Source organism: Pteropus medius, unplaced genomic scaffold, assembly GCF_902729225.1.
Source record: "Pteropus medius unplaced genomic scaffold, Ma_sr-lr_union100, whole genome shotgun sequence".
Taxonomy (NCBI): domain Eukaryota; kingdom Metazoa; phylum Chordata; class Mammalia; order Chiroptera; family Pteropodidae; genus Pteropus; species Pteropus medius.
In genome coordinates, this window is record NW_024340701.1 from 12,097,537 (window position 1) to 12,109,889 (window position 12,353).

General features: G+C 37.1%; 1 protein-coding gene across 7 annotated transcripts in view; it reads left to right on the plus strand.

The window, feature by feature from the left end:
- The window catches only part of FGGY (FGGY carbohydrate kinase domain containing), a 364,704-nt gene that overhangs the window by 61,004 nt on the left and 291,347 nt on the right, over nt 1-12,353 (plus strand). For all 7 annotated transcript variants that reach the window (XM_039887657.1, XM_039887684.1, XM_039887635.1 and 4 more), the window contains one exon: nt 681-769. In XM_039887657.1, coding sequence (XP_039743591.1) covers nt 681-769 — 89 coding nt within the window. The remainder of the gene's footprint in view (nt 1-680; nt 770-12,353) is intronic.

Sequence of the window (12,353 nt, forward strand, 5' to 3'; positions counted from 1 at the left end):
TGGGCAGGGCAACATGGACTTGGAGGGAACAGGGTGGCAGGTGAGGAATGAATGTTTCAGGCAGAATCAGCAGAGAGAAGAAAAAGCGTAGGGGCAAGAAAAACTAACCACATTGGCAGTATGTGGAAGCAACGGGAAGAAATAATTGTTTAAACAATTTACAAGAATAGCTTGATTCTGTGCCATTCTTTTTGCTTAGATTGGAAGTTCTTTGAGGGCAGGGACCATCTTTCCTGTTGTCTTTGGATCCAGTTGGCATAGGAAGAATTTTATTTGGAAGGATAAATTCTGTTTTATGCAGTAGTTTCTTAGTGCGTTTTCTTCCCAGCTTATAGCTGTTCTGCTTTGAAATCTTAATTATGTCTTGACATGTATCCTCCAGCCCTTCCCTGGGAAGATGGATTACATACCTTCACAGAATGTGCTTCCTACCCCTCCAGGTTGGCAAAGAGGGATCAAAGGGGAATTGTGGTCATTTTTGGAAGGATTGATAATTGCCAATTTTTCTTTCCTACATAGGTACTGCTTTTATATCATTGCCCCCTCAGCCCCTGAGCAGATGTTTTATTGGGTATTGTTGGCTATGCTTTTGTTTTGAAAAATTTGAGACATTATTGAAAGAGGAGAGGGGTAGAAAAAAAAAGCCCATAATTGATTCTAATATATATTTAATTTGGCAGAACTTGAGAGAGACTTGCTGGGATAAGGCGGGACATTTCTTTGATCTCCCAGACTTCTTATCGTGGAAGGCAACAGGTGTCACAGCACGGTATGTTAATTACAAGTTGGATATTATTTGTGCTCATCCATTCTCGGATGTCTCAGATGTATATATATTGCTTTCTTAACTTGCTTTGACTGGATGTACTGTTTGTACATCTGCATGCGATTTTGCATACTTGAAACATCTTGAATCCATCTTCTACCTCCACAACACGTGCCCAAACACCATTGTTCCTATGCGGCCTGGAATGTGGGTATCCAAGGTGAAGGCCAGTCATTGAAATTGGACACATTTGAAGGAGATGTGAACAGTCCATTGTGAAACGAACTGTTTTTCCAAAGGCACTTTTTACAGTGAGTAAAAGAAAAATATTTTTTGGCCCCTGAAGGTAAGAGATGTATTTGTTAAGGAAGCTAATTTATTGGGATGGGTGTGTTACGAACCTATTTTGCTTTTTATGTTAATGTACTTGAATCATTGCAGAGTCTAGAGGTATATATATTGAAGCCAACAGTTTTTAATAAATTATGAATGTTATAAATAAGTATGGGCTACGTGGCAGAGTCAATTAAAAAATACTCATTGAGTGTGAAATCGTGGCTGCTTTAATCGACAGTGGATGCACATATGGACACACACGCGTATGTGTAATATGTATTATATATATGGACAAATATATATGAGAAGACATATATATATATATATATATATATATATATATATATAGATGGAAATGAAATCTCAAAGTATGTATGTCTATTGTCATCCCGACTTCAGATTTTAGGAGGTGAACAAAATGGGGGTAGCAGTGCAGGAGGGGTCTTCTCATCTTGAAAACTGGTTTTAGAATCTGTACTGAACAAATATATGCGGAGGGAGATCATTTCCAGAGAATAAATGTATATATTTAGGGAGGCAGTGTTTTTTTATCTTAAAGGCAGCTCATTTAGAGAGGGCTAAATCCTCCCCATTTTCCTTTTTATTTAAACTCAAGGGAAGCTGAGAATAGGAGTACCATTTTCCTTGTGCTCTTTCTATCAAATTTTGTATGATTTGGACCTTTTCTTGTAGAGAAATGATAAGAGTTTGATAATTCAGCAGCATGGGCTTCCAGAAAGGTGATAGCAGAGGACATGCTTCACAAGCACACCATTCTTCATGTGGATTATCCTTCCCTACCACCAATGAAATGATTATTAGTCAAAGATCTCAGGGTAGTAGGAATCCACATGTGTATGCAGATGGTCTCAGCAAAGGTCAGGTACTCACCCCTCTCTGGGGAGAAGGCTCTGGAGGAGTGGTCTGAACTGGACCCCAGAAGGTGCAATTAGTCACCTTTAGACTGCTATCACCACTGGGGTGGTGAGTGTGTGGGTGAAGATCTCATCTCAGACCTTCTTCTTTTGGTGTGACATCAACTGTCTGAAGTTATTTCTGGAATGACCTATCTGTAGTTTTTTTTTTTTTTTTTTGACTTTTGTGCAGTAGCGAAATAAATGTTTTCATCATTTTAGCTAAATGAACCTATTAGTTAAAGCAGTGCTAACAGTGTAAGAATCAGCAACACCCCCATTCTCCTGTAAACCTGGAGGACTCAAATTTAGAACTACAGATGGAGGAGGACCTTGTTTTTTTCTCTTTTTTCTTGGGTATAATTCAACTCAGGCATTAACTTCCTTCCTGGTTCTCTCTGATGGTGCTAGATAGTCTACACCCCTATTTCCTGGTGTTGATGCCATATGAAGACACCAAGGAATGGATTTTTTGAAGCTAGCTCTGGCTCAGGTAGATTTAAATGCAGTGGCATGCATACCCACTGTAGGGTCACAATGTGACTTCTAGTCCTCGATTCTGCCACACAAAAGTTCTGTCATCTTGGGCATGTCCTTTCCTTCTCTGAATCTCATTCTCCTTATCTGTAAAATGGAAATCACGATACCTACCTTGTAAGCTCATTCAGAGAGTCCTAGTAAACCACTTTTTCTAACCTAGCTTGAAATCAGCTGAATCATTTATTAAAAGCACAGATTCCTAGGGCTTCTAGTTTTAAGCCTACAGAAACAGAAATCTCCATGTGGTACCTGGGGATTTGTACATTTTAACAAGTGCCCCAGGTGCTTATGTGATCAGGTAATTTTGGACAATATCACCTAATAGAAATTCATGAAAGTAATATGGGTTTCTAATCCCAAAGTAATATGGGACTTTAATCCCTGTGAGGGAGTGGAAGCATTTTAAAAGGTTTGATGCATTTGATGAATTTAAAAATGGAGAGCTTCTTGTTGACCTATTAGAACATGCTTGGGGGCTTCCAGCCCTGCTCATGACAATCTCAAACCTTGAGGAAGCAGAAAGTTTAATGCTCAGAAATGATTTATTGACTGTCCAGTCATCCCTGCCATTTTTTGTTGTTGTTGTTAGCCTTGACACTCCTCACTCATTCTGTTTTTATTACTACAGATTTTCAATCCTTCTCCCCCTGCCCCTTGACTGTACTCGGATACTTGCAGGCACCATCAGAGACCTCTCTCTAGGTGCCCTCGTTTCTAGAGCACAACCTATGGACCTTGGACACCAGGCACCGAGTTCCTCTCACAAAGGTGGTTGCCCTCTCCTTGGCATACCTATCTCTTATATTTGTCTTTCTCTCGTATTGTTTCCTTAATCTTCAGTTCTTTCTCCCTTCTCCATTCCAACCTACTTGATCTGGGTGAAACCAGTAACCACTCTGAACTTTCTTGATTGTGCAATTAGATAATGACAACAGTCACCCATAGGTTTAGTGTGTTGGACTGAGTGAGGTAACAGTAAAACTTCCAGCGCATTGCTGAGAAATTTTTTGAAGGAATTAGCTATTTTTTTTTGGTTTTATTTCTCTATCAATTTTGGCAGGGAGTCTTTGTGTTAAGTTTCTGGCATAGCAGAAAGAGAGAAATCTTTGTACTCAGACTGACCTGGGTTTAGTGTCTTCACTGTGTACTGTCTGCAAGAACCTGGAGCGAATTACTGACCCCTGCCAAACCCCCCAGCCTCAGGTCCTCATCTGGATGTCTTCCCAGGGTTATTGATGGTCTAAGCGTTACTGGGGATAAAAGGTGTAGCACATAATGTTTAAACAATGCATGGTTCTTTTAATGAAAATCCCCATTGTCCTTTCTTCTAGAATAAGGAAGATGAGGGTCTGAAATTGAATATGCCAATGCCAAAAAAAACTCTGGGCAGTAAAGCATGAACTTGGCATCTTCTGGGCCAAGGAGAGGTTCAAATTTGGTGTTTATTTGGCTCTTATTGTGATTGTTTTAGGAGGCTTTGGGGAAATGAGTGCCAAAAAGACTAGAGGGTGGTTTTTTTTTTCCCTCTTTATTTTTTTCCTTTTATTATTTTAGCGAAGTCAAGATTAAAAAGTGATTGGATTTCACCTTGTAAAGCTTTCAGACTTGATTTTGGCAGTGGCAGTGTGTAAGAAGTCCTCCTTCTCCCTTCTCTTATCTGTTTTTCTCTCCTACCCTTCTTGTATTTTCCCCCCACCTTCCCTTTCGTTATTGTTCTCATCCTCCAAAATATGGCAGCTACTCTCATTTATCTGGGTCACTGAGAAAATCACCACCTGGCATATGAGTAATTTGTAATTCAGCTCCATTCTTTTTATGATATTAATGAAAATAATTATTACTTTTTTTGTTATTAGTAATTATAATTAGGTAATTATCATAGATCGTATGCCTTCTCTTTATCTGTACTAGGCATATTATCAAATATGAGCTCCATTAGTCCCGGAAACCATCAGTTAAAGCAGGTGGTAGTGTTACCATTTTGTAATTCAAGAACTGAAGCTTAATGTTTTGCCACATTCTAGCTTTTGAATGGGTAACTGTCCAGAATTTGGGTAACAGGAGAAATGAGAAGTCAGAAATTTGAATAGCAAAATTTTGCTCATCGGACGGAAACATATTTTTATATATACATCCTCATTCTAAAGAGATTTGAAGGGACTGATAATAAAATAAGAAAAAAACACTGATAAATTTTAAAAAATCACTATGAAGTGAAAATATTAAAAGAATAACTAAGGTGAATCTATGAGCTTCATAGAAACTATTAGATTCTTTATAATTACTAATAGGTTTGTTTCCAAGCTTCTTAGCGGCCAAAGCAAAGATTAGAACATAATCAAGATTAACTGAGGAGATAAATAGGAACCTGATGCTGTTCAGAAATAGAACTCAGAAAATACTGGGGTCTGAGAGAAATTTCTCATAGATTATCAAGGGGATAAAATAGTCTATAAATATTTTATAGATTATTCTATAAATATTCTATAAATTATTCAAGTGTGTTCTATTAAATTCAATTATAATTTCAAATAGACTTTATTTTAAAAGTTTTAGATTTACAGAAAAATTGTGATGATGGTATAAGAGAGTTTATATACTTGTTACCTAATTTCTTCTATTATTAATCTTTTAAATTAGTGTGATATATTTGTCACAATCAGTGAACCAGTACTGATAGATTATCATCAACTAAATTCTATACTTTATTCATATTTCTTTAGTTTTTTCCTCATAGCCTTTTTCTGTTCCAGGATTCTATCTAGATTACCATATACATTCAGTCGTGTCTCCTTAGACTCTTCTTGGTTGTGACAGTTTCTCAACTTTGTTTTTGATGGCCTTGGCAGTTTTGAAGAGTGCCGGTCGTGTATATTATAGCATGTTCCTCTGTGGGATGTTTTGGTCTGATGTTTTTCTCATGATGAGACTCAGGTAGTATATTTTGTGGGGAAGACCATTCTGAGATGTGTACCATTCTCATTACAGCTCATCAAGGGTATGTACTATCTCTATGACTTGTTGATGTTGACCTTGATCACCTGACCAAGGTACTGTTTGTCAGGTGTCTCTCCTGTAAAGTTACTCCTCCTCTTCTATTTTGTACTCTTTGGAAGGAAGTCATTATGCACAGCCCACAGTTAAGGAGTAGGGAATTACGTTTCACCTTCTTGGGGGCAGAGTATCTACATACATTATTTTGAATTATTCTGTGTAGGAGATTTGTCTATTCTCAACCCATTTATTTGTATTTCTTTGGACTAAAAGAAATTGATGACCAGGTTCCTTATGTACAAGAGACACTTTGGTAAGTTTTCTTAAGAATTCACATGTTAGAATTTCTGAGACATTTCTATGGCATTTGGGAAAATGATTGAATTTCTAGAATTACAGTTTTATTTTCTCTCGTATTTCTTTATATGATATATTTATTTTCCCTTCCCTCTTCTCCACTACAATGTCCAATTCTGTGTCAGTTGTCAGAAAATATCCCATTTTCTATGTTAAAGAGATGAATTTATGGTTTTTAGAAATTATAATCTTTTAAAATAGCAATTATTTTCCTGGTTTGTGTGGTTCTCTATGTTTCAGGTTTATAAGGGATATCGTTGTATTATTATTTTTCTCATGGTTATTTGCTAACCTGTCAGGAGAAGATTATGGTTGGATTATTGATCTAGGTCTGTAGTTATTTTCCAAGTAGTATCGCCAGGATCTCAAAAATAAATATCATTATTTAGACTCTTATTCTACTGTTTTTAATTTTTTAGTTGTAAACTTACTTTGTACAACTTATTTTATACTTATTATATTACGGTATTTTCCATGTCAATAAATATTACTTGAAAATATATTTTTGATACCTGTATAATATTCTATCCTATGTCAGTATAATATGTCTGTGTCGATTTTGCCAAATTTTTAGACTTAAAATGGTATCGTATTTTAATTTGCATTTTTGGAATATTAAATGCAATTTTCCCTATATTTATCAACCACTTATTAATTTATGCCAATTAATGTCAGTTACTATGTCAATTAATATTACATATGTCAATTACCTATGTATGCCAATTATTAATATTTATTGTGGATTTCAGTGTTTCCTTAAATATTGGTGAGATCTGATTTTTTGTTTGTTTGTTTTTGGTTTAGTATATTCCCCAGGTGTTTTGAAAAAATTTTAAATCTACAGAAAAGTTGAGAAAATGGTATATCGAACACCATAGCTCTCACTAACATTCATCAATTATTAACATTTTGTTATATTTGTTCTCTCAAGTGCTCTATCTGACGTACATATATGTGTTTATTTTGCTGAACAATTTGTAAATAAATTGCAAACATTACATACTTCCCTCAAATTCTGCAATGTGATCGCCCAAGAGTATGACATTCTCCTCCAAGTACCATTATCATTTAGGACAAGTAACATTAATCCTTATTATTTAAAATCCTAATAGGTATCCCTGTTGTTAAGAATTCAAAATGCTACTCACTTTTCCTTGCCTTTGTGGTCCTGACAGATGGAGACTACATACAAAGCATATTAGCTAAATGAAGAATGAAAATTATTTCATTATATTAGAAATACTCTTTAATCTCTAATGTATAGAACTTCTAGTATAGTGGATGGATAATAACAGCTCAGAAGTGAGGCTTAACCAGCATCTGCATGTTCAGGGATATGTGCACATGTATGAGAGGAGACCAGGTGTGTCAACCAGATCTCAAGTGCTGTAGCTGAGTCAGCCACATAAATGCAGACCCTGCTCCCGTGTGCTTACCTGAAGCCAAGGCTTGCAGGTTGCACCTGGGCAGAGAAAGTGAAGGGGTAGGCTTGATGTTCTAGGTTTCACTTATCATCTTATCTTTAATACAGTAATCTTTAAAATGTGGCTTAATCCAGCCTCAACGATCAGATAAATTTCCTTTACCTCCTTGGAAAAAATCAGGTCAGGGGACGGGGTGCAAAGGCAGCTGTGCTTCCTCTGGTGCTGCTCTAGTGGAGAGAGTGCGTGGGTGGCAGTCTCACCATCTGTGGGCCAAGGCAGCAGCATGGAGAGGAGGGACTGTAGCATCTGCCTCTGGTGACATGCCTGTAGTCCATATCCTTTCCTCAGTACTTGACCTCCTGATCGCCTTTCTCAGTTGCATATCCAAAATAAGACTTGACTTTTAAAAAATCATCTTTTTGAGATACAATTCATATACATTAAATGTACCTATTTAAAGCACGTATTTCAATGGTTTTTACTATACTACATTAATTTTTATGAATTGTAGTAAAATATATAGAGCATAAAATTTACCATTTTAACTGTTGTTAAGTGTACAATTCGGTGGCATTAATTAACATTCATGATGTTGAGCGACCATTACCCATCTATTTCCAAAACTTATTTTTCACCTCAAGCAGAAACTCTGTAATCATTAAGCAGTACTTCTCCATTCCTCCCTTCTCCCAGCCCCAGTTAACCTCTAATCTACTTTCTGCTACCGTGAAGTGTATAGTCTCCTCTATGAATTCCCCTACTCTAGATGCCTCATATAAATAGAACCATTGAGGATGTGTTCTTCTGTGCCTGGCTTATTTCACTTAGTCTAATGTTTTCAAGATTCATCTGTGTTGTAGCATGTGTCAGTATTGCCTTCCTTTTTTATGGCCGAATAATATTCCACATAGTGTATTCATATACTACATTTTGCTTTTCCATTCTTCTGTTGATGGACTCATGATGGATTCTTGGGTTGTTTCTTCCTTTTGGCTATTGTGAATAATCTTGCAGTGAACATTGATTTATAAGTTCTCTTTGAATTTCTTTCATTTATTTTAGATGCATGTCTAGGAGTAGAATTGCTGGGTCATATGGTAGTTCTATGTTTAGCTTTCTGAGAAACCACCACTTTTCCATAGCAGCTGTGCAATTTTATATTCTCACTAGCAATGTATGAAGGTTCCATTTTCTCCACATCCTTACCGACAGTTCTTTTCCTTTTTAAAAAAATTATAGTCATCCTTATAGTTGTAGATTCTCAGTGTGTTTAAGAGTTGATAATTTAATGTTAGAAGCCTATCAAATGAATTTAGATCGTAGAGGTAACACTCTTTGGCCAGACCTTGGTTGAACTTGGTAAAGATTCCTCAGGTAGTAGGGAATCAAAACGTTCTGGAAAAAAAAAATCATAATTATTCCTAATATTATTTATGTTAAAGTTCTTTGATTTGCATTGTTTTGTTTGTATTGAAGGATGATTTCTCACAACAATGATATAACACTGTTTTCTGATTTCTAGGAAGAATGATTCAGTTATCCTCTCACATCAGCTTATTTTTTAATATATTTAATAGTGCTGAGAAATGGCTTATAAATATTATATTTCCTTTACCCTTATTTTTTGGAGAGAAGAGTACTTTCACTTTCTATGGAAGGTACAGGGTCCTTATCTCTTGACTGATGAATAATAGAAATCATAAAATATTCCAAATAATAGTGGCTTAAACACATAATGCTTCATTCTCTTCTGTAAATAAATCTAGATATATAGAATCTTGGGTTGCTCTGACAGTTCCATGAAGTCATCAAGGGCACAAGCTCTTTTGACATTAGGTTATCATCTAACACCCTGACTTCTATTCTCAAAGTCTCCTCATGGTCCAAGATGGTTGCTGGAATCTGTTATTAAGCCCACATTTCATGTAGTAGGAAGGTCGTGCTTATAAAAAGGATGTACCACACATCTGAGTCGGCCTTCTTTACACAACCTTTTTAGATGATCTACATAATACTTCTGTTTGCATATCATTGGCCAACACTTAAGTTTGTGATCCTACCTCACTAGAGTCCATCTAATAGGCTTTTAGCTGGACACATTGCTACCTGAATAAAATTGGTTCCTCTTATTGCTAAAGAACAAACAGCACTAATGTGGGGCAGGTAAAAAGACTTTTCTTTTTTTCATTAACTTACATTGACTAATATCACAGATACCAATTTATAATCCTCTATGATAGTGATGAGGAGAGTGAGGGCTATGGAGGTCATGGAGGCGGTGATATATAGTTGGAAGCAACTGTAGCTCACAATTTCCGTCATTCATTTACTCACTCACTCATTCACTTATTCCTTGTACACACACACACATACACAGAACCTAAGAAGTATTCTTTCTCTAATCTAGCAGTAGTTAGGTACACATTTATTTAACTATTCAAATCCATGTAAAGGCTGGAGCCAAATAGACCTTAGCTCCAAGGATTCCCACTTATCAGCTGGGTGAATTTGAGCAAGTCATTCTGTTCTTCTCAATCCCAGTTTCCTCTTGTGATTGAAGAAGGACAGAAAATAAATGAAGCACCATGAGTAAAACCTCTAGCCAGTTTTTGCTACGTAGTAGTAGTATACAAGAATGTCTACTTCCATTTATCTTTCCCTTCAATTTTAATTCTTGATTCATATTTTTAAAATTTAAGGTGAATCTATATTTAGTTAAATAACTTGCCAGTGGAGTGCAGAGGACGGGCCATTTAGAAACCAAAAAACCTGATTGACAGTCATTCTCCCTTGTTTGGGAATTTCATCTTGGCTTCCTGTGGATGTGATCAGGATCCAGTGAATCATGGAGTGTGAGTGTCACCCAAGGTCTCAGAGCTATTGTGGGTGTGAAGAAATGGGTATGTGCCAGGAGATGGCAGACTGGTCAGTGTTCAGAGACTAAAAGTCTGGGGAGGGCAAGAGAAAATGGAATATGCTGGGTCAGTCCAGGGGCATTAGGGAGAGCGGGGCATTAACATCCTGGCTTCTCATTCATGCCTATCAGAAAGAAACATCAGAATGAAGGCACAGATTCTCCGTGTCTGGAAGATCTCCCGTCTACCCTGCACTCAAGCTTAACTATCGGATCACCGCCTGTCCCTCTTTATCTACTATGTTGAGACAAGTTCTGAGGAGGGTGGAGGTTTCTTCTTTTACTTTCCATCAGTATAGAAAATCTGGATAGAAAAGGTTAAGAACTACTACATTCGGATAACAATGTATGATCTCGGGTAGTTGTGATGTGCATCCTTCGTTAAAAAACTGGTCTGAATTTGCTCAATTTATATGGTTTTTTTAGATCTCTGCTGTGTACATGTAGATACGAATTTTGTATGCTTGAAAGATGATAGCCAGTATGACTGTAATTTTCCAACTGAGCAACAATATAGCTTTTCTTTTACTTAATATTTTTTTCTGAGCTCTTGAATCACTTTTAGAATTTAATCCCATTTGCTCTTTCAATATGATACAGCACAGTGATCCCTGAATATGATTCCTCGTTTACAAATAGCTTGATGGTATACTCTCTGCTGAAAATGCTTTGAAACTGTAAAAGTGCTAAAAAAAAAAAAAAAAAAAAGAAACCAAATGTAAGGGAAATCTCATTTTCCAGGCTACAAAACTGAATCGCAGAAGGGTTAGACTCTGAGGTTGAAACTAGCGAGTGGAGTAGGAGTTGGATTTAGATTTTAAGGAGGACATCCTCACATCATACATTGTTGAGGAGTCTTTCCCTGACCTAAGAAGGCCTCCCTCAGGGTGGGCAGGGCATCTCAACCTCTGTGGACTCTCAAATCGGTTGCCTATCCAGGTAGCTGCCTCTTTTGTGAACTTTATTATTGGACATTTTGAATAATCTGTGCCTGTGCGATTCTGGTAGCTCTAAGTTTTGGTCAACCTGGTTAAAGGTATAAGTATTCAGCCTTGGAGCCCATGGTACTGTCAGGGCTGTGTTCAGGACCTACACCGTAAGGTAAATGAGGTGGTGTGCTTCGCAAGTTGGAACGCGTGTCTCTGGGTCAGTCGGATAACCCCTGCTCCCAGGGAACTCAGTTTCTTTTCCTGCAAAATTTGGTGGTTGGATTAGGTGATGCATTTAGACCCTCTGGGACCGAAGTTCTGAGTCTGTCAGATGCAACAGTGTTGACCAAAGTCTCTTTTGGGATTCTTTCTTAAAACTCATTACTTTGAAAAAGTATTGCTAAAGTCTAACATTAAAATTCAGTCCTTTGGGATATAATTTAGTATTAAAATGCTATACCCTTTTCTTCTCTCTCTTTTTTTTTATTTCTCTTCTTTACTTCTATTTAGTTTTTTTTAACATGTCTCTTTTTTTTCTTGTTTCTTGATTTTCCTTTCTTCTCTCTAAACTATTGTCAAGGGCCTTTGAAGAGAATTCTTAAATGTTATTAAGAAATTGCAGTCAAGGAGCCCTTTGTTCCCAAGTCATTTAGAAGATTGCTTTTCCTTTTGTTAAATACAAAAAATTGTCAACCTATATTGTTAACGTGTGCCCACAACCGCATTCACCAATAAAAAGTGTCAGCTCTCATTATTGCCCAGATATTATTCTTTTCAAAAGCTGAGCACTCTCCCCAGGCTTTCCAAACAGTCTTCGGCTCATTCATCTTCCTGGTTTTGTTACATTTTGAACCTCTCTGGGTCTATATAGGGTGGCAGCCTGTCTTTTAAAAATTAATGAGTTCCAAATGCCATTCAAACCTATTTCCGCCCTCAACCTCCTGCTCCCCTCTCCAGCCCTGCCTGTTAGAGTCTTATATTCTATATAAATATTGAGCTAGAGATAGTTTCTAGAGAAGCGTGTGGACTTTTAATTAACACTGACAGCCTGTCTGCTTAGGATTGTGCTCTGCTGTCTCCATGGAAAAGTCAGGCAGGTCAGTATGTAGAGGGGAGGGAGGCTATGCAGTGGATACGTTCCTGGCGGCTGGCCCTAGAGACACTGAACTCTGAGCCAAC